This window comes from Watersipora subatra, chromosome 4 (genome assembly GCF_963576615.1).
Source record: "Watersipora subatra chromosome 4, tzWatSuba1.1, whole genome shotgun sequence".
NCBI classification, from domain to species: domain Eukaryota; kingdom Metazoa; phylum Bryozoa; class Gymnolaemata; order Cheilostomatida; family Watersiporidae; genus Watersipora; species Watersipora subatra.
The window spans coordinates 22,348,854-22,371,911 of record NC_088711.1 but is presented as its reverse complement, the minus strand read 5'-3'; the positions used below and the strand labels follow the sequence as shown (position 1 = coordinate 22,371,911).

The 23,058-nt window shown below is 35.3% G+C and overlaps 2 protein-coding genes and 1 long non-coding RNA gene across 8 annotated transcripts in view; 2 read left to right on the top strand and 1 right to left on the bottom strand.

Moving 5' to 3' along the window:
• The window catches only part of LOC137394903 (synaptic vesicle 2-related protein-like), a 33,126-nt gene extending 25,625 nt beyond the window's left edge, over positions 1–7,501 (top strand). Inside the window, exons 10-14 of one of the 2 annotated variants that reach the window (XM_068081681.1) lie at positions 74–181; positions 1,152–1,263; positions 1,398–1,479; positions 1,989–2,078; positions 6,979–7,501. In XM_068081681.1, coding sequence (XP_067937782.1) covers positions 74–181; positions 1,152–1,263; positions 1,398–1,479; positions 1,989–2,078; positions 6,979–7,104 — 518 coding nt within the window. In that variant the 3' untranslated portion in view covers positions 7,105–7,501. The remainder of the gene's footprint in view (positions 1–73; positions 182–1,151; positions 1,264–1,397; positions 1,480–1,988; positions 2,079–6,978) is intronic. The other variant, XM_068081682.1, reaches the window with a different exon arrangement.
• Positions 7,502–7,663: 162 nt separating this feature from the next.
• On the bottom strand, positions 7,664–20,137 carry LOC137394904 (tRNA N6-adenosine threonylcarbamoyltransferase-like). 5 transcript variants are annotated; one of them, XM_068081686.1, is made up of 10 exons: positions 19,989–20,137; positions 19,241–19,311; positions 16,929–17,074; positions 16,029–16,250; positions 13,581–13,654; positions 13,246–13,391; positions 12,717–12,795; positions 11,682–11,914; positions 9,529–9,627; positions 7,664–8,147 (listed from the first exon to the last, which is right to left on the bottom strand). In XM_068081686.1, exons 3-10 carry the CDS (start codon positions 17,041–17,043, stop codon positions 8,108–8,110), a joined length of 1,008 nt encoding a protein of 335 aa, XP_067937787.1. In that variant the 5' UTR covers positions 17,044–17,074; positions 19,241–19,311; positions 19,989–20,137; the 3' UTR covers positions 7,664–8,107. The 5 variants fall into 5 exon arrangements, with proteins under 5 accessions (XP_067937787.1, XP_067937788.1, XP_067937789.1 ...); XM_068081683.1 differs by having other exon boundaries at positions 7,665–8,147; positions 19,219–19,311; XM_068081685.1 differs by lacking the exon at positions 19,989–20,137 and adding an exon at positions 19,660–19,838 and having other exon boundaries at positions 7,665–8,147; positions 19,219–19,311.
• LOC137394933 (uncharacterized) lies at positions 14,674–15,494 on the top strand. The gene is made up of 2 exons (XR_010978412.1): positions 14,674–14,758; positions 14,881–15,494. It is a non-coding gene; the product is annotated as an uncharacterized lncRNA (long non-coding RNA).
• Positions 20,138–23,058: the final 2,921 nt, after the last annotated feature.

Here is a 23,058-nt window from a genome sequence, read left to right as displayed (position 1 = left end):
TTGTTTATGATGTAGGTTCATTTAGGTTTATGATGTAATTTAGTATCATTGCTGGAATCACTGGTTGTTTTAGCTATTCTGGAAGGTTCTACCCCACCAGTTACTTGCGCCCTAGATTGTAGGCCATTGGAAACAAGCAACTATATTGAGCTAATCTGGACAGCTCTGGCAGAATTTCCCGGTAAGACTACAATAATTTTCAGCCGTTGCTATATGCAAAGCTCCTTTCTCTCACTGATAGTCGATATACAAGCTGGAGTCTGCTTTGCTAAACAGTCATGTCTCTACATACCAGTGCCCCAACATGGGTCCCCATTATGTCCTACATATGGGTCCCCAACATGCAAGAAACTCGAGATACGAGCTGACTTTTGAGCAAATTTCTTCCTTTAGATACAAGTAATTTTTTAGATATGAGCATCGAGATCCGGTTGTCCGTGGCCATGATATGGCCAAGTATGCAAGAATCGCTTTCGCGGACAGCATCGCTCGATCTTTTTTTGCAAATCAGTTTAAAAAAAGTTTTTAAAGGGTTGGCCAAAAGTTATAATGAATGCAAGGCATTCAGGAAACATACTAAAAAATAAGATTTCAAAATTAACGTAAGCTTATTGAAAGATTAAAACTTAGCTTCAAGTGTATGTGTTTAGTAAGCTAAATTCCAAGTCTCTATTACGTAGGGTTACAAAAGTTTAGTTTATCAAATGCGTTGCTCTCAAGTCTTTCAGACAGTAGTTATCCATGTCTGTATCGAAGGTAAAAATTCCATACAGTAGTGTGCATAGTGATGTTACATTTTATTGCAAATCATAACAACTAAATAAGTATTTGTTAATTTTTTAGCGCATGTACTGGATTGGAACAATCAAAAACGTTTTTCCACCATAATACCAATATCCTGTTTAGGTGTTATTTTTCATAGTATGCCGATGAATTATTAATTTGTACTTGGATATTTTATATAAGAAATAGTGTTTTAAGACGCGAGTAAATTGACATATGAGCTCAGTCCCAGAACGCATTAAGCTCGTATGTTGAGGTATGATGACTGCAATGAGAATTTTTGACAATCATGTATTGGTGTATTAATTATTGTGTTGAACACATTGCAAGAAGTGAACTAAAAACGACTCTTTTGGTTGCTCTTACAGGACTTTTGCTGACATTCTTTATAATCGACTTGATTGGACGAAAGTTCAGCATGGGACTTCTTTTTGTCATGTTTGCTCTGGCCACCGCCTTAGTCGCTGTCTGCAAAGGAAGGTCAGTTAGTCTACTAGGTTACCACAAACTTCTAATGATGTCTCTGTTGCGATTCTTTTGATCATCTCTTCCCTGATTAACCAACTGCTATTACAGAAACTTAATACCTTGAAGCCTCCTGATTGTCTTTGTAGAATCTTGTTGATTGTCTTCCTGTTCGCTGCAAGGTGCTTTATAGCCGGCGCATTTCAGGTGGCATTCTTATATGCAACTGAGGTGTGTATTATCTTCAAACTATGTTATCTAAAGTATTTTGTTAGTAAGAATTAGCAGTCTGCGGAATTTATTTTTGAATCAACTAAATACTTGGCTCAGCTAATAATAGCTCAGCGTCAGTATGTTGTTTTTTAAAAGAATGGTAGAGGAGGCCAATTTTTATCAACTCTGTGATGCAAGCTTTTTATGTAACAGAACCTGCTAGGATAGACCGAGTTCAAAATGTAATAATTGCAGATGGTTTTTGTTATCCTTGCAAATTTAGCAAACGAGCTTTGTAGTATAGGTTTAATTTTGGAAACCACGTACAATAAAATACTTCAAGCACTTGGCAGTCTTGGTATATGCATACAATTGCTGCCAATTCTTCAGTATTTTGATTAGTGTTAAGGGCATAGCAATTGACAAATCACCAAAGCAAATATATTCGTTTGCAGTTATTTCTCAAAATCCATTGTCCTGTGCCAGGTTAGTAGCTTAGTGACATGTGATGCATGTTACTGTTGCAGATATACCCGACTAACTGCAGGTCGATAGGCCTAGGAACTTGCAGCAGTCTCGCAAGGATTGGTGCTATCATCACCCCCTTTGTCGCTCAGGTACTCAAGCTATTCAGAACTTTCAGTGCATAAGCAATACGGTCATATCCTGAATAGGAAATTTATTTGTGCTCAAGTCGTTTGGCAACATCAACCTTTTTTTAAATATCGACTCTTTCTATCCTGAACATGCGCTTCTCTGTTTAAAGAATCCCTCAATTGGGATACAAATGTTAACTAACACAAAGCAAATAGAAATGTGATTTAATCATCATTACCTTTTACTTTCTTCTGTGTAGATTCACTCTCATTATTTTAATGAGACATTCTCGCAAAGATTCAATCCAATTGCATTTGTTTTTGTCAGCTTTCAATGATTTTTTACTATCGTGCCGGAGCAAGCAAAGTTGTACGATAGTAACATTGTTCGCTATCCTAACGTGCAAGTAACTTGCTATGTAACTTGCAAGCAAAGTTACATGATAGCAAAGACGGTTTCTGTGCCGATGTTGGAAAAACATCGTCACAGTAAGCAATAGCCTGACTGAACTACAAAATCCAAAATCTCATGGAACAGCTTTCTTCAAGTTTCACTAAGGGTGTTTAGTCAACATCTGCCTTTCCTTTAGTGCCTTCTGATTTTCATGGCCAAAGAGTAATGAAGTTTTCATGAGTAATTTTGTTACCTGAACGTTTCACACGAAAAGCATTTCATAAGTGGATGTACCTTCATAAGTGGAGGCACCACTGCGTTTGAGATAATCATCTGTATGAAGTCAATAACTTCATGGGTTAAGTCTTATATAATTCCTTTATAGCCCCTATTCATATTTTATATATTTTGCATGCTGCAAAACCTTAAGAATTGTAGTGGATAGCGCAATGCTTATACAGCACATACAGGTCAAGGCATATGCGAATTAATACAGTGGAACCTCTACTTATGAAAATTCAACATGTGGAATTTTGAAGTTACAAGTCTTTTAAAAAAATTGTTTCGATTTACGAAAGGAGTTTTTAAATACGGAAAACTTTTCCTATTTTAGCTCGTTTGCTTTCTGTGGGCATGAGGTACAATGCACCTGATTCGGTTTCATTTGCTAGCGAAAGTCAATATACGACCATTGTTTAGTTTTTATATTTCTATTGTATAATTCGGAGTTATCGCGTGTTACATCAAGGGTAGGGCAGCTTTAGTTTCAATAAAATCAAATATGCGTTTTAAACATGTATTTTTCAGTTCATGGTGATGTAAATAAATATTTTACTCATGTTCTTAACACATTTATTCTAAGAAAAAACCAAGACAGCATCACAACACCCACCTCTCTGACCATCATCCCCCTCTCCACAGCTTTCGCTTAGCCTCGTCTAGATGGCCAATTCCAAATGTAAACAAACATACAGTTTTTTGTTTTGTTCATTATTTCTCTGTTCTTATTTCTATGTGTGCTCTTTCTTGTCATTATGTGGTAATCTGTATATATACCATCAAACCTCTAATTGAACACCATGGCCCTCTATTTTTCAACCCTTTATCTATAATGGCCGTCAAATAGAGGATAAAGTTTAAATAGAGGTTGGCATTGTATTTTTTAAATGGCTCGTCAGAATTTTAAGAGGATTAACTTAATCCTTTTGTGGGCGATGGGATGTTGCCTATTTTTGGCACTTTTTTCCGGTGTAGCGACATTAACCCTTTTGGATGTAATAAATCTGCTAACTTACCTCCGACTGGTAAAAGATCTCTTAATAAATATGCATTGAGAAGCAAAAAATATATCTACCAGTTGATATCTACTGCTTGCAATGATACCATAGCCTGTGTCTTGCTTTGCAATTTTTTGCTTTTACAACTTGATGGAGCTTTCAATTTTTATTTCATTCTAAATTTGACGACATTTTCATTTTATAACTTATTAACAATGTTGCATAAAAGCTCATTGCACTCATTGATTGATGTTTGCTAGTTTCCAGCCAAAACTAGCTTTTTGTGTGCCATAGGAAGTGTCAATCCATTGTAAGATTAGATTACCACAATGATGCTGTCAAATAATATGCTATAAATCTGCAAATTTATATAAGTTATATAACAATAATCTATCAAATGCTACATATATATATTCATGAACATGTTACATAAGCCAACCATACGTATAATACATGCAGAAACAAAAGTTAATGTTTTTGAAACAAAATATTTGCTCAGCCAGTTGCGTTTTGATTGTTGCTTTCGATGGAATGAACATCTTCTGGTTGTTCTATACCTTCCACAATGTCTTTCGACCTCAACTCTTCTTCTGCACTGCTGAACTAGTCGATACTAGCGTCATAACAATTTTTTAGCAGAGTACAACTTTTACGCGTTGCATTTTGCATAAATGCAATGCATAAAAGTTTTACTCGCGAAGCACAGCTTTTAGCCTAAAACTAGTTGTTTATATACGATCGTAAATGTAAACCGTTTTTCACATACTTTGAAGTATTAAGAGACCGTGTTAAACAAGGAACTACTATTAGCCCGATACCGTTAGGAGTTATTTTTACGGTGTTGCTTCCAAAGTTTTAATAGAAAAAACGAAAAACTTTGGCGTTGGAAAATGAAAAAATTAATTGTTATTGATGTGAACAATTCATTATTAATACGATTTTGTGGACAGTTTTCTACTGATCACTTGCTATTATGTTCATAAAAATCAAAGAATGTCAGAGTGGCGGTCAAATAGAGGTGGCATTCAATTAGAGGTTTTACTGTATCACTATGTTTCCATGGTGCGCAGTACTGCGAAGCAGCCCCGTCCGAAGTCGAGGGGATTGTACGTTTCCATGCTGCGCAGAGGTTTTCAGCAAATCAGCCAGAGAAGAGAAATTGTATAAATCGAATCGCCTGATGGAGAAATAGAATCGATCACGGATACCGAACGTCCGAAACAGTCTTTTTATGCTTCTGTCGTCATTATACTTTTATTTACAATACACATTCACAAGGTTTTACAAACCTTAACACAATTTGTACAAAGTAATATATTTTTAAGTACTATATTATTTAAACGTTAATTTAAGACTTGCCACCTATTTTTCGAAAAGTGTTGGCATCGATAACAAAGTCCAGGAAAGTAATCACCTCATCATCCTCGTGAATGCAGACCATAATTAAATTTAGGCGAAAGAAGATCGGAAGAATAGAAAAAAAAAGATTAGCGGGATAACCTTTGTACTAGTTTATAGCCCTCGAAGAATCTGTCTCCACGGCATGAGAGCTATGCGCAGCCACTGCGCAATCGCTGTTTCCTTGCTGCGAATTTGCACTGGCTTCGCACTGATCAGTGCGCAGTGATTTCAGTGCGAAGACGCCGTTTCCATGATTCGGAGATAGCGCAACTCTGAAGCACTGCGCATCATGGAAACATAGTGTATATAAATCTGCATATTTGTTTGTCGATTGTTGGTCTGTCGAATGTATGTTCAGCCATAACAATTGAAATCTAGGAACGAAAAACCGTTTCACATTTGCATGCAACTCATAAACAACGCTTTTGCAGACAGGTGTGCTATCCACTATGCCATGCTATGAAATAATTAGCACGTAACGATTCTAAGTACAATTAGTCCAAGCCATGGCAAGCTGGCTCTTCGGCTTAGTGGTAGCACACTTGGCTTCACATCCGTGCAACTGCCAAATGTATAGCTTCGATATTCCTGTGATTCGATTTTTGTAACACCCAGATGGAAAGACAGCCCGAATTTCATGGGTATTAAAAACAGCTTATAAACAGTGGCAGGTAATGTAGTTGCCGGCCTCTTGCCATTAGCCTGTCACATTGTCAATGGCTAATTTGAGTAAGCTAGTATCTGTATTGCTGAACTTACTAATAAGAGCGGTGAGAGCAAGCTTTAGTGACTTTGTGCAACACAGAGTGCTATGGGTATTTCAACCTAGATAATGACTCATATCGCCGAATGAATCCGTTGCATCTTGTGTAGCTCAGTCGGTAAGTTTATCGCCTGATAAGTAAATGAGAGGTCCCGAGATCAAATCTTCTGCGATACGGATTTTTCATTGCTAGATACGAATCGCTATAGCTGGAGCAGACCGAACAACAGACGACAAACTTAAGTTACTGAAAAAAATTTTATTATTTGTGCAACACCGGGCATTCACCTAGTACAATAAATAAGTCTAACATTTATTACAAGTTTTAACTATTACATGTATTTATAGTTTATACAGATGTCATATCCCAACTTGGTGGGAGTTTGGAACGGATTAGGTCATTTACCGTAAAACTTGTATTTGAGTGCCATGGCGCCGTACTTTTCAACCCTTATGGTGGTGTTCTATTAGAGGTGGCATTCTATTAGAGGTGGCGTTCAAATGGATAGTATGTTCAAAATGTTCAAATTTACTGTATTTGTTGACTGCCGGTCAGAATTTCGAGAAGCATGAATTCCTTCTATGGGTGAAGTGATGCTGATGTCTTCTATATTTTGCACTTTCCTAGGAAAAAGTGACATTAATGCCGGCGGCCTTCAAATTTTTGCTTTACGGTTTTCATATACGTCGAAGTATCAGACAAAGTTAACATAATAGATGAATACAGTTATTACTCATTTCAATTTGAACATCTCAACTCAAGTTCAAACAAATAGCTTTGGAGTTAGAGAATGAACATCGATACACCATACGATGCTATTACATCGTATGGTGTTCCTGAAGAGTAATTTCTACTGATCAATTTCTATTCATCACGCAAAATAAATATCAAAGTGGCGGTGTAATAGAAGTAGCATTCAATTGATGGGTGGCGCTGTGTTTTTCAACCTTAACCTTATAGTGGCATTCAAATAGAGCTTTTACGGTAAATGGTAAAATCACTTTCTACTTACGAATTAGCTTCCAGAACGAATTACTTGGTTCCATTGTAGGCCTATATGCACTACCAAATATTTTTTATTCCAGGTGCTCCTGCAGAAGTCTATACAAGCCACTATAGGGATATATGCAGGCGTGGCGGCTGCTGCAGCTGTTGCCAGTGTATTTTTGCCCATAGAGACAAAGGGAAGACAACTTGAGGAATCGCATTAAGTCTCTCCATGTCCACTTTAGTTAGGAAATTTTACCAGATTATTCAAAGGATTTGTTATATTCATATTTTTATCCACATTCCATGTTTTATTTCTTCCAGTATTTTTCTATTCATAATATATATTTTTATTAGCTGATCTGATCTTTTACCTCTCAGCTCCAACAGCTCAGTTTGGCTGAAACATTGTTTGTCTCAACAACATTTTTGTGTCAGCTTATTATACATTGTATGTGCAATAGGATTTGTTCCATTTCATTGTCAGTTTTATAAGATATTTAAAGATTATGTATCAAAACTGATACATCGAGTGAAAAGATACTTTGCATGTAAATTTGAATGTGACGTTTCATAGTACATTTGTCAACAAATAAAAACATTCTAATAAATTTTGGTAAATTTGGGTAGTTACCCATGTAGGATAAAAACACGCTCGGTGCCTTTGTACAAAGAGTTATCTGTTCATAGACTAATATTAGCCTGTTTTTACTTTGGTAGTCTATTAAAGAAGGGTAGGTGCTACTCATAGATTCTACAAAATTGTATTTTATCGTATAAGATACTCAATATGTTCAAATAGCAACAAATGTATCAGCCAGACATGGCTTGCGAATGCATGAGGCTGTCAGTCTTTCGCTGCTCGAATCTAAAGGGTGGCGTCATCAGTAGTCCACCTTATGTTCTTTGGTCAGGTAAGATCAAAGCTTATAGCTAATCCAAACTAGTGTGTACAGTTGTTGCTAGCCAGAAAATATTTGGTTCAAGCTGAACTCACGATTATATATAACAATATAGTTACCACGGCAACTATATTGTAAATAGGTCAAAATAACTATTTTGATCTATTTACAGAATTAAATCACTTATCATCTGCAGTGTAAGTATTAACCACCTCTGATGGGATACTGATGTCTGCTTGCAGCATTAATCTCTTACTGCAGCATTGATCTCTTACCGCAGCATTGATCTCTTACCGCAGCTTTAGCTGATTTGGAGTTGGGACCTTCAATCTCGCCACGTAATCAATACCTCATCAGTCCTGAACCTGCCAATATAAATTATTCTCTCACCATTAACAAGCATAAATATCATTTTTGTATTACAATGATAATACAGATCTAGCATGCAAACGGTCAACTCTTGAGCTTGTTACATTTATGAGTATTTTTGTGCGGATGCCTTAACAGACACAGATTACCTGAAAGAAATCAGGCTGAAGCAATAATTGAAATTAAATTTTCTTGAGCAACAATAATTCTTAGTGTTTAAGAATAGCAAACATTCCTTTATATTCAACTCTAGCGTAATTGTTATTCATGACTAAACTGGCTTTCTAAAATTGTTTGAAACTGAAAAAGAGATCTATAATTACTTTTCATAACTTAAAATTTCGATGATTATAGAGTTGAAACTGGATTGGAAATGATGGCAGCTCAACATCCCACTTGGATATTACTAGATATTTTAGGTGTGAATCATTCTTGTTAATTTTGAACTAGGATTGGGTCATTTGCAATGACTCCATCGTGACCACGTCAATAATGCCTCCACAAGCACTGTCTTTATAATATAAACATAAATATAAAGGAATGGGATTTCAGAGTCACTACAGCCTTACAGATGTTTGCTTCATTGCCATTATAGCAGGTTTTAAAATTGACACAACTATGCATGTACAATAAGGCTTTAGTACCTTTTTATTGGAAAGCAAACTCACGAACTGCAAGCAGCACTTGCTAGCTGATAGTTGCACTTGATATTTTGATTTCAGTCAGCAGTAAGAAAGTGCATTAAAGATTGTTTTTAATTTCATGGAGCTTCCTTACCATGACCACAAGCAAAATAAAAACAACAGCTTTTGACAGTAACAGATTTCGAGGTAACAGAGGTCAAAAACCTCTACCAATCAAACAATAAAAGTTTTGAATTCAAGTGACAAATGCTTTACTATTAAATCAACTCGCACAATATTTTTAAATGCTCTAATGTATTTAAACTGTAGTAAACATTCAATTTAATTCACGGTAATGAGATTATGCATAACCTCTACAAAGAGTTGTCTGCTTTCGGTACATAAAATCAAAGAATTGATAGCTCTTTTAAGAGTTTACATAACTTGGACTATGTTTAGATAGTATTAATAATGAGAAATACATGTAAGGTCCAGGCATCATATTAGCCCCATTTCACCAATAAACTAATGCTTTTGCATAAAATATCAGATCAGCTTAAAAAACGGACAGCGACTGAACTACTTGCTACGTACTCTTGCTAGAGAAATTTGTATAAGCTGCTAAAAAAAAATATTAAAGTTTAAAAATATTTAAACTATTTTTGTGGTGTATTCTTAAAGATTTTTGCATATAGAATATATTAAACAAGCTTTTAACAGCTCCCGACTAGGTCAACCGATAGCATGGCAGTACCTCTGTGTAATACTTGTTTCCATCCATGGGGTAACATATCCCGTTTCATACATTAGAGAACCAGCTTGGGCTATCATTGCACCATTGTCAATACAATATCTGCAAAATAATAGATAGAAACGAAGCGAAATACAATTTTTATGCACAGGTAAAACAACAGTATCTGTAACAGCCAAAAATAATACCTAAGTCTTCTTTAGTAAGCATGTTTTTTAAAACGATAGAAGTTGTCACCTCGCCAAATGAAATAGATGAGCAAATGGTAGAAGCAGTAGCAAATGAATTTCCACTCTAAAAACCTAACAATCATTACTACCTACAAAAATAATTCTAGTAAAATTGTATACGTAAAGTGAATCCATAATCTTCAAGCCTACAAATACTCATAAATATTTATACCTGTACATTATGTACTTTTGCTAGACTACTCGAAGAATAGATTTGCAAAAAACTTTTGTCTTTAATCTATATATACATATATTTCTTAAAGTATGTATGTGTGTCCCTCCAGCTATATATCTTAAAATCTTGATTTTAAAATTCTGCATTCTGATGGATTTGAACTCACGACTAACGCATTGACAAGGCTCTTATCCGGATGGGCGCTCTACCACTAAGCCAGAACGACATAGTGATCAGTTGCGTTATCATATATCGCATACCCCATGCGTGCGTGTGTTAATTATTTTAGCCTTGCATTCGCGAGTTACGATGCTTTTGTTCAGAAATATTTTAGGACCTAAGTATATGCAACGACGCGATGCTTATTCGTCTTTTTCCGTTAGGGCTAATTTATTCGGTCCCATGACATCGACAATAATTTATCTCGAACTTAAAATTTGGCGATTTGTGTACTGATTATATACGTTATTAAAAGATATACGTCGCTGAACTTGCCATGGCAAGTTATTCGTATCCGTTTTACGGTATATCCGGTTTCCATTAAAATAAAAACGATTCGCAATGATAAAACTAATGTTAAAAGTTTACGGTTTACTAAAACATCTTCCAAGTATGTGTTTAGTAAACTAAATTCATTTAAGTTAGATTCAGCGTTTATATTACACGTCTGTCTCGAAAGTAAAAACTCTCCATGTAGTACATTGTAACGTTGTATTATTTTGGGCCCGCAGATCATAACCACAAAATTCAGTAAAGTCATTGTAGGTACCTATAGTTACTAAGGTTAACATAGTATTTTGGCATTATTTTTAATGATGATGATTAGTACCTATAGCCTACGATATTAGCCTATATGCCAATTTTTGCATGCCAACACTGAAATGAACTAAAATCATATAATTGTATACCAAATAATTTTTGATTGTAATCGCAGCGAAATAGACTATATTTAGCCATTACTTGCTAATGATTTCACATTTAAACACCTTTATCTTTTCATTTTTCCTTCTAATTTATTTCAACGAAACACTTCTTTCAATTTATGAAATTTTAAATTTAAAGTTGTTTGAAAACCTTTACAGTTGTTTTATTTTTTTTTAATTTAGTTGTCCTGCACAAAACCTTTTCTTCATGGTATGAAGTTTAAAAGTTACAGCTGCTTGACAAAGTTTGAAAACCTTTACAGTTGTTTTTATTTTCTCTCTTAATTTATTTCAACTACACAAAACACTTCTCTCATGATATGTAGTTTGAAAGTTAGAATGGCAAATGTTGTTATATGTTAAATACAAATCAATTTTCTGCCCAAAAACCTTTTTATTACCCGGGCAACACCGGATAGTACAGCTAGTACACTATAAAAATGGGGCTATGAGCAGCACTTACAAAATATCGTTACAACAAACCATTTGTTGTGTTATTTGCACAAAAATGAGTCATATAAACATATATATATATGAATTATTTTTGCAATAGACTCCAAAAGATAAAATTGGATACTATAATGCTGTACTTAGTCAATGGCCTCTGAATTGTGTTAACTGCTCTTGTGATAAGATTTCCTCAAAATGCAATTTACTCATCGACTCAAATTCATATCTACATCGATATGACATCACATTAACGTGACAGAGAGTTGCTCAAATTTTACATTTGAAGTGCACAGGAAATTATGGTAGGCATTCCAGTATTATGACACAAAGCTGTGTATCCTAGAATTTAAAATATTCTAGACTATATGTATGATCTACCGGTCATCTGTTGCACAGAGGCTTGCATTTCTCTCTGATGCCATGATTGACATCATCTCCTGTAGGCGCATGTTACAGCCAACACCCCCAACAACGAGCACCTGCTGGGAGCCGCAATGAGCCATGGCTCTCTCAGTTATCTCTATGAGCATAGCAAAGACTGTCTCCTGGAGAGAGAAGCAGAGATCGGCCGCTGTGTACTTGCCCGAGTTGAGGAGCGATTCTGCCTTCTCCTACATTCGTCAAACACAAAGTCAGCTTTACTGAACACCCAGTTCATCCTTTTTATCGAATCAAGAATAATTTTATGCATCACATTTCAAAATACTTGCTATAAATGCTATAAACTAATAAATATTATAAACTATCCTTACTGTGTATGGCAACTGTTAAAGATCATAATGGCACTTTTGAGTGTTTTAACCAAGCAATCAAGTTTTATCAATTTTAATCTTAAAACATCCTGGCAATCAGATCACCTCTAACATCAAAAACAATCACAAATGATAGAAAAATACCGATAGTTTCTGATATCAACTACAAAAACTTTGTGACAGTTGATCTTTAAAAGATCGTCTTCTATATTTTGAACGGTGACTATTTTACAGTTATGAAGCCTGCATCTCTAGAATTACGAAGTAAGGTAATAGTTCGGCAAACATATGGAGTACACATTTACTGTCAGCTAAAACCATCCTTACAAATAATGTTTTTGTTGAATGACCAAAACAGCAAACCCTTTAAATCACTTTTTACAAACCAAAATAGTGTTAGCGATGCGTCTTATTCACAAAATCTTCGAGCCGTAAACAATAAACATGCAGTTCAAATGCATAACAGGCGCAAAGAGCAGCAAATCTTGGGAACGCTGTAAATAGGGAATATCTAGATTCTAGAGGTTACTATCCATTCACTCCGCTTACACCAATGTTTCTATGAGTGCCCTCCTAGTATCATTACAAGACGACGCAAAAAAGCTTATTTAAAAATACTTCATTATGATGGAGCGCTCCTACCGCAATGCAAATCCGGTACCTCTATGAAAGATAGGAGTCCAGAGAAGGAGACATCCATTCCTTTAACCACATATGGCAATTCCAGAAATTTCTCACCTCTATAAAAGTGTGTTAAGATGATTACTACTAGATAGTACTAAGTACCAGCAAGACTTAAACATATGATGGACTTGAAGACTTTAACTAACCAAGTATAACATGAGTTTTATTCATGCAAATTTTAGTAGATCAATCCGGCTGATGAAACTGGGCAAGTAAAACAAAATTGATGTTCATTAAACACTTTATTGCTACAGACACTACCACAGCATATATTGTTATATTTGTGCAAATTGTTTGAAGTAAATAAAATCACAATACTTATACGCTTATCTAGAGATAATGGATGTTGTTAGCAGTTTCTATAGCAATAAGATGGCCGAAAGTGAAGATGAAGACCATGAGAGAAACATGACAAATGATCCATTGCGAAGCACATACTGAAAACAACCGTATCATTGCCACTTATCAACAGAAGTAACTAGCTGAACAGCAGACATAAAACTCACTTCTTAGCCATCTGTTCAATATTATAGCCAGGACTCGGGTCATTTGATAACTTTATGACTCTTGCGAATCTGTCAAGGCAGTTGCCAACTGCAATATCAATTGTCTCTCCAAATATCCTGTATCTCTGTTGAGAATAAGCTATTACCTGCAATTAGAGTGAGTTAACAAACGCATAAGGTGAAAGGAACTATACAGAGGGAGTGCAAGCTATCATGTAGTCACCATAATGTATGCCTCATACAAGCAGAGTTGCTATAAATAACAGGTGGATGCACCAGCAGCAGCAATAAATACTGGAAGACAAATATCTGTTCTAGGTATCAGTCATAGCTACCTGTGTATTGCCTCCACTGACATAGAGAACTGTAGGGTTGGAAGCACCAGTAACTAGTCTCCCCATCTCTATATCTATGTCGTAGGTTAAAGATCCTATAGACAATCACACATGTAACGCGGCTCATTTGCTTATTACACTCTCGTCTATACTAGCTGAATGCTCGGCGGTGCATGGGTAATAAAAAAGGTTTTGCACAGCAAATTTATTTTTAATCGAAATATACAGTATTTATCATTCTAACTTTTTAAATGAAAGTGTTTTGTTTATTTCTGTGTACTGTGACTATTTATGTGTACTGTGTTTATTTCTGCGTAATTCATATTGTACCGACTGCAGTGCCTACAACAGATCTATACTGATTGCAATAGTCTTGTTGGCCATGCGAGTTCAAACATTTTTCTTCATGCATGGGTATACATTTTTTTCTAGTATGGCTTCATGCATAATACTAGCTGAAGTGCTGAGCATGAAGACATGAAAGATTGGCATGTCTAATGAGTATGTGCCCAATTTATTCCATAGTAAAGCAAGTTGGGCAGCGTAGTGTAATAGATAAAGACCTGTCTGCAGAACTAATGGTTGTGAGATCAAATTCGGTGCGCAGCAGATTTTTCAGTCCTGAAACTATTTCCATAACTAGACAAACAGACAAACATTGAGATTTATATATAGATATATAAATTATACTATCTACCTACATTCTTCAGTCACTTGTTAAATATTTGTTGCTGTCAACCATCCTGATAATTGATGGGTGGTTCTCTTAGGCCACAGGTGTCAAACACATGGCCCGCGGGCCACATGTGGCCCGCCACCTCATTTTATGTGGCCCGCGAGGGCTTAATTACTCATTCGCCCGAGACTCATTCTCCCGTATTTATAACGTTGCTAGGCACACCAACGCGAGTTATCTTGCCTCTAAACTTTGTCTATTCCTTGTGTTGTTATTTTTACATTACATGAGAATAATTTTGATTAGTCAGAAAAACTTTTTTTCTGGCCAATCAAACAAACGTACATAAATACCTCAATGATCTCTCTGGCAAAAGTTATAACTAAATTACTACGCCCATTTCGACATCTACTGAACCGGAAATCATCGCTGTCACTTTAAAATTTATCGTTCGCGATCAATTTTTTTCAACTCGAGAAGTAAATATGCAGATTCAGAAGGGGTAAGACAGTGAAAGACTGCATAAATTAAATTGAAACATTATTTTTAATGTTTCGAAGTTTTTACTAACTTTTAATTTTGTCAATTTGCATCGTTACACTCGAATAAAAATGCACTTTTTAGGCTGTCAACCGTAGTCAGACAAAAGTTATTCGATCTCGATAGGATCATAGTCATTCTTAGAGCGGCCCCTGAAGTCTGAAAAGTCAAGAACAGAGTTACTGAACATAATTTTATTCTTTGAAACATGTTCATGACAGTTTATTTGAGTTATATTAGGATGTAGATTTGCTATGCTATGAAGATAATACTCGCGAGGAAAAATTCGAAATTATAGTTTCGTGATTTTCATGTTCATGACTAACTATTATTCATAACTTTGTATTGTATGTAATAAATCACTAATTTTAGTCAAACTCTGTATATTTTGTAATTTCTTTGGTGCAAGTCTAACTTTGTTTCAGCAAATAGCAAATAATTTTTTGATTTTTTGCTGCTTACATATTGATTTTGTGTTGCTGCTGTTGCAATTATTTAGTGTTTGCAGATTTAATGTGTGTATGCCAACAAATTCATGTTCTTAGCAGCTCACAATTTTTGATTTTACTGAAAGTATGCCCATGTTGATGGGTATTATGTAACTTTTCTGATTTTTTTTCGAAAACAAGTGTTTTGCATATTTTGCTGTGCAACTGTTCTGTTTGCAACTTTAAGTAATAAAGTCAAGAGTTATTTAATATCAAAGACTAGTTTAAGTTATTTTATATTATTCGATTACATTTCATTACAATTATAAGTTACATCTGGCCCTTTGAGGACAGCCATTACGCTGATGTGGCCCTCGGTGAAAATGAGTTTGACACCCCTGTCTTAGGCTATATGATATTAGTTTTCATTCAATGGATCATGGAACAATTTTGCACAACACTCCTACAAGATTGTGGTGATCTGGTGAGACTGAACTAGTTGGGGTTTGAAATGAAATCAGAAACAATAAAATGCGTTCCATTTTACTGCCTTGTTCTATATGCGTTACACAGTGATACTATAAGTCTCAAAATTTGTGGCCTTACACCAATTTCTTACTTTCTTCAATTACAATGACGTGATAAAAGCCTTACCACACGCATGCGGGTCGTAATCATTACTCTCGTCATTTCCGTCTTTCTTTGCGGCAAGAATGGTAAGTCACACATGAGTTTGCAATGAAAAACCTACCAGTAGATTATGAAGCTCTAGGCGGCAGAGATGTACAGATTTAGAAAGGATACGACCAATGCAATGGTTAACCCCAACAATGGGTTTTCCCCATAATTGAGCCACAGTTCTGGCAACAACGGCAGTGCATTGAAGAGGTGCTCCCATACCAGGCCCCTTTGTATAGCACACCACATCAATATCTGTAGGGCTAATCTTAGCCTCGAGCAAGGCCTCTTGTAGAACAGTCAGAATGACCTTTCTGTGATGCCTGGCTGTGTCTCTCGGGAGAAAGCCTACAAGATGACGCTATTTGTTGAATGAGTGCACCAACTTGACTCGTTAGACTCTTATATAGATCACTACATCATCCTCCTGAGATACTTCATAGAAGGATCAGAATTATTGCGCAACTAAAGTTATGGCTTGTATAATAACCGGCCTTACATAAGCCTCTAGATTATACAGTGCTTCATACCTACTAATGGCACGATGCTTGTTAACTTAAGGACATACTTCGGTGATCATCTGTAAACCCATTTAAACCCATCCGCGTTTACACAGCGAAATGAAACGACATAGTGCTCTCTGTAAACAATGTGTTCGCGGAAACAACGAAATCCTAGTCCCGCAGCAACTATCATAAAATAAAATATGAATGGAACAATCTGTTTCAGCCAATCAGCATCACTGAAGTGGTGCACAGGCTGGTGTGGATGCTTGGCAAACTATCAAGGAAGTTTGACAGCTGCAACCTTTCTCAAAATATCCACATTGCCTCGACGATGCCTTCGGTTTACAGTGAAGATAGTTGACGAATAGTTGCTGAGAGGACAATTTCAATGTATGGAGACAGCGTCAACCAGCCTTAACTGATAATGCCTCATTATCTCTACTCATTTTATTGTTGAAGTTTTTAAACCAAATACAATGGAACGGAAAAGAGAATACATAGAAAATGGCTGGTTACTAACCTTGGCCAGGAGGTGTGATATATGTTCTTCTAGGGTTTGATAACACTTCCCCATCCTTTATTATTCCAACTCCTATCTTATTGGCACTGCCTTCGAATCCAATGGCAATAACCATAATGACAAAATTATAGCTTACTGACCTGTTTCTATAACAAATTAATTGAAAATAACTGATACGAACAGAGTGACTCATCTATTTGAGCGTACATGCAAAATGTTTTTGAGAAAACTTTAGCAAATATCAGGCCTAGCTTCAGCGCTCTTATAAAAAATGTCGGACAAACTTATCGAAACAAAACAAGAAAAGTAGGTAAGTGGTATGGTTCCGCTGAACTTCTTTCCATGCCCAATACCTTTACTCATTATCATTTTTATAATATTACAATGGTGATAAAACTAAGATCCTCCCACAGAATATGAACACAAACTCACACACAAAAATATATGTGCTAATAGTTTCAATTCTTGCAGATCGAATAAAACTTCTCTATTATTTGTAAACATTACACTTTTCTACAATATATATTTTGCCGTGTGGTTCTTTTTCAAGTTGCATATAAACCTTGTTACAATTGATATAAACTGTCTTATATGAATATAGATATGTACATATCTATGTAGCAACTTAACAGACCTGCTACAATTTTATATCCTAAGCGCGCTATCCCGTCATTTGTGGATAACTCATTATTTCCCTGTGATTCACTAATTTCAAGATTCCAAAATGTTATGCGTGAATTTTTCCTGTGGTGTTTAATAGCTGTACGTATGCTCTTTATAATCTAATATAAAAAAAATACATAGTAACTCAAAGATAATTCTTAATAGTTTTTAATTGTTCATTATATATCCTTAGCTCACAATCACGACCTCTTAAATCAGTATACAATGTATAGAAATATTATTGTTATCCAAGCCATGATGAGGCATGTCTTTTATCAACCTTACCACAAAATTATGTAAATAAATGCATGTTTTATTGTAATGAATTTTTACGTATTTTTACAAACATAGGAATGAATATTCAGGACCATACTAATTGTTTGCAAAAAAATGTCTGTAGGAGAGAAAGGTTATACTTGCAGATTTGTTAGTAACTAGTAGGCAGCAGAGATAACTAGTTTGCATGCCTATATATTTTGCTCTAAATTATGATACCTCAGCATGCAATCAGAATTCAAACAACCTGCATCTTAACTTTAACAAAGGATCACAAGAGGTAGACCATAGAGCTTAGAAAGCCAAAAAGTAGAAAATGTAGCAGTTTTACTAGTGATGGTGGTCAAATTTCTGGTTATTCACATGCAGGGCAACACTAATCAACAAATATTGATTACGAGGTATTACATCACATAGCCTCACCATTATGAGCAAATGTCTCATTCCTGTTTGGCCTCATGTTCAAAAGATCAGAATCAAAAGACAAGCACTTTTCCATTGAGCATTGCATTTAGATAGTCAAGATGATAAGCATACTAACTTGAAATAAATAAAAGTAGAATTTCCAATAAAAATCATTGAATCTCAGTATAAACAGTCCCATTGATGACATATGCATGACTACCTCTCTATGCCTACAGGCTCTATTGACCACAGAGACACTGCTAAAAACTAAATCTCATATCACCTATTATTTCACGTTTCTTTGGACCTTGTGAATAGTCACAATCTATATTATGTATACTTTTATGCTATATATTGTACATGACATTATAAACTATTAAAACTGTTAACGTAAGTAAACTGGGCAGCTTTTTTGAAGTTTAGCTTGCTTGTAAGCTGAGGCAGACTACAATAAAGTTTAACAAAAGTTAAATTGCTTATTTCTACAGACACAAAAGTTAATGTATTTAGAAGCTAGCTCGAGCTAGTAAAGTTTAAAATTTACATTTCCATTTCTGATGCCTATACATCGACTACTTGTTGTATAAATGCAGTAATAGTCTGTATAACACATATGACTTACTGCTGTTGGCCACGGAAACATTATCCATTCCTTAATCTCATAAAATATGTTTAAAGAGACAGCACTGAGATTAGTTGCATAAAGGAAAAAGATAATGTGGACCAAATAGTAGCTGCTTTCGAAGTACTCATGGACTATATCCGAAGTTAAATTTGTAGCTCGCATTCCTATTTATTTGCTTTTTATAATTTATATAGGCCTACTGTAATAGTATTAATTAAGTGCAAATGACATTTTAATGCTCGTAATTGTGATCTCGCCAGACCGCCAAGGACAGCGGCAGAGGAAGCACGCGTAATAAGCAAGTAGATTAAAAACACGTACTGAATTTAGATTTTGATCCCACCTCGCAGTTGGTAGCCCTCTCCCCTGGCAGGCCAGTCCTTACCCTTGTCTTCCTGATAAGTCTGACTCTTGCTACAAGACCGGTACACAGGTCTATGATGTTTAACATTCCACCTACTACCAATTAATTTTCAGTATAAAAGGCACAAAGATGGCTGTAATAAAGTCTGTGAATGACATCTTTGATCTTAGCACCACTCCTTTTTACTGTGAACTACATAGAGATTTGCACATAGGAAGCAGCTCAACTAATGAGGTGAAGGAATCTTTTTAACCAAGTAGTGTTTGTGAGGTAAGACAAAAGCAGGTGCTTCATGTTTCTTAGCAAAAAGGAACAGGTATCATCTACATGTGCAGCTTAAAACTGTGCAACCAAACTAAATCATTAGTATTTGTGGCAAACTAAGAACCGTTCATTACCTGAAAAAAGTGAGCAATGCAGTAATTTAATAAGTATCCAATTCCTGACGACAGTTTCCATGCTTGGTGACTCTCTCAAAATAGACTTATTCAAACCTAACGTAATTATCTACTCGACTCAAGTAAAAGTGGCTAATATGTGAGGTTATAATTTCGTATTACTTTTTTATGGTAGTCTGACACGGTAAGAAGTGGCTTCATTTGATGCCTTTAGCATAAGCAAATAAACTTAATACTTATTTTTGTATTTAAAGAAGAAAAAATATTTGCAGTCTGTTTCACTTTTATGATCTTTGTTTTGCAACTGGTTAACGTCCTATCTAGCTTACCTTAAAAAACCTTTTATAAGAAATTCATTTCAGGTATTCATAGCTTTTAAAATATTAGTTTAAGTTTCTATGGATGCCGCACCAAAAAAACGATTGCATGTAAAATCCAGTCTTCACATTCAAAATTGTGTCGATTCAAAACCTGTGAATGTCAATAATGAGCTTGATGCACTCTGTTTCACACATAGACGCGTAATTGAAGAAAACGCGAATTGTTTTCAAAAAACGTTATAAAGTAGCCCGCTCAAATAGCCATAATTTTTTTGTTAAAACATCAAATTAACGATAAAAATACTTTAATACAAATATATCGAAAAACGTTCTTTAAGGGTTTACTAAATGGTTGGCCAGGAACTAGTGCTAAAATCGTCAGACTAAGAGTTGTTTTTTCCAACTCGGAAGGGTTTCGTTTTTTTGATGAGTGGACAACTCTAGAGCATTCACCATGACGTTTAACATCATCGATAATATCACAGATTTATTTTTAGAGATTTCCAAATGATAACATGCCAATTTATTTATCAAACTCACATTGCTCATGCAGCACTGCAACTCAGGTGTTTGTGGTAAGCATAATAAAATTAGTATGGTAAACGAGTTCTATGCAGACTAATTTTGTTTGACAAATTAGTAGACAAATTAAAAGTTCCTAAAATATTACTTGTTGAAGTCCAATAGAAAATTATTGAAGCCGTGCATAGCCCTTGTACCTTATATTAATTGGTCAAACTGAGCCAATCTATTTGTATTTTTATCAGACATATTTATGCTGACATTACCTCACATGTGTTTTTTTGTAAAAACTAAATGGTGTTTTAGAGAGGTTAAAAACCTGTCTGGTAATCCATCAATTTGGTTAGATTTGCTTATTTTTATTGATTTTCTGATGAATGCGTTACCTCAATTCAACTCATAGCTTAAAATTGAATAGAAAAACTCTAAGGCAATATTCGAGATGAGTGCCAGAATAGAGATTTTCCGGTACATGCTTAATAATTTAAACAGCCTATATCCTGATAGAAACAATGGACAACAACTAATCGATGGCCTCATGTCACAAGCAAATGATATTATTTGCATAATTTCACCCGGGTGAATTTTCTTTCGGACAATGGAATATAGATTTTTTGCGTTCATCTCTAGCGGTTCAAGTCAAGTTGTATGATAAAATACTTTTTCTTTATATAACCTACAAAATTTTAGGAAACACTTTAAATCTCTGGTGGGTATTACAGTTTGTGACATGCTGGCGGCCTTGGATTTCACATCCCAAAGGCCATTCATTTGAGTTCTGCTTTATCACATGCAGAGAAACCGCATGCACTTATCAGCCTGTGATTACGGATAACAAACTTTCCAAAATATTTTATTTTTTGTTGTTACTTTTTGTATGTTATTTTTTCAAAACTTAATGAATGATTATGTGCCTTTTGTCCAACTTTCTCTCATGTTTCTTAGTTACACATTTACTTTATTAACCGCTTTTTAGCTGCACTCAGATACAAGGTCAAGGTAATATACAAGTTTCTGAATAACAAAATTGTGTTGAAGTGCTGCCCATCTAGTTAGATTATGCCAGCTTCTCCCCTCGTCCACAGTACCAACACCTACCGCTTAACACCCATCTATGATCAACTAGCAATTGTCAAGTGCTGAGTCTAGGAGAAACTAAATACATGCAGATTATATAACACGATTTATCGACAAACAGATAAAAATCCATAAGCGCTATATTCGCGTGTTAATTACCAAAACCCCAGCTCTTCGCCAGCGGCAGTGGCAGTGTAAAGGTTGAGCTGATACCGACTTAAGCACAAAATTGAGGCTAATAGCCTCTCTTCAACTACTCGACTAGCATGCGACATGAAATACTCCAGTATATATTAGGTGAGTCTATCTATACTGTACAAACTGATCATCAACTGCCATTTCATCATATAATTAATGCTCTACGGATGTACCGCCGGTTTCAGGTTGCCTGTGAGAAGCAGGTACTGGACTGCGTACTATTATTGGTGAAGGAGGTTTCAAGGAAATTGAAGTGCAATCATCATCGGTGGATGCCCACTCGAGATGGATCAGCCTAGCAGTTTTACTTCTACGTTACGACAAACCTTTAATATTGGCGCTGCGAAGACCGGCTTACCACAGAGTAGTCTATCAGGTACCTAAATGTTTCATCATTAATCACAAATTGCTCTTTAGGCAGCTTGAAAAAACAATTTCATAACTTTAAAAACTATCACATGCATAATTGCTATACGGGAACAATTCAAGGGGGCTTTTGGTGAAATTAGCACCTGCTGATTTTTAATCACTTTTGTGTATTGAAACTGTTATTTTTAGCTCTGTAGTTGATAAACTTGTCGTTTGTCATAATCCAAAATAAAAATATTCTGTAAGACTAAATTTCAATGCTGAAAGACAAACAAAATAAGATATTCATTGTTTTTTACGTATTTATAAATACACATTTTTAAACCAAGTTTTTATTAGTGTTTTTTTTAAAAATATACAATTTAAACATAGTTCTAAGCCTTGAATAATTCATATATACCAAAATTTTGCAGAATTTTCAATTTCAGACCGCCAGTTTTGCATTTCGGTCTCAAAGGAGAAGTGCTTTGTAAATGTCATTCACTTTGTTTTGACATATAAAATAGGTTAGAATTGATAATCAAGTGACAGTTTTCGATTTACAATATCTATGGATGACAAAACTAAATCTGTAAAAAAGAACAAAATATGAAAGCAAATCAATAATAGAATACGAGCCTCCATAGAATCCTTTGATGAGCCAAGCTATTTTGATGTTATCGCTGTTTCAAATAGTCTGAACTAGCAAACAATTTACAGATAGAATTGTGACACATAAAATAATATCCCTTGCTATAGTTAGTCATTTTCACATTTTTACTTATTTCTATTGGTGTTGAGTAGCGAGAAGAACAAACATGTGAAGCAATGATACTTATATATGTTGCAATCTCCTAGCGCCAACATCACACATCCAGGTCAAAGATGATTGCTTTGTTATTCATAGGCAAGATCAATGCGAAGGTTTACGATT

What these genes read in the sequence shown, in the direction of transcription:
- LOC137394904 (XM_068081686.1), bottom strand. Translation starts at nt 17,043, where the DNA reads ATGGTTATTGCCATTGGATTCGAAGGCAGTGCCAATAAGATAGGAGTT. An exon ending in GGTTAACCATTGCATTGGTC is followed by an intron (nt 13,655 to 16,028) that starts GTATCCTTTCTA and finishes CCTACGACATAG; the next exon opens with ATATAGAGATGGGGAGACTA. An exon ending in CTCTGTGCAACAGATGACCG is followed by an intron (nt 9,628 to 11,681) that starts GTAGATCATACA and finishes ATTATTTTGCAG; the next exon opens with ATATTGTATTGACAATGGTG.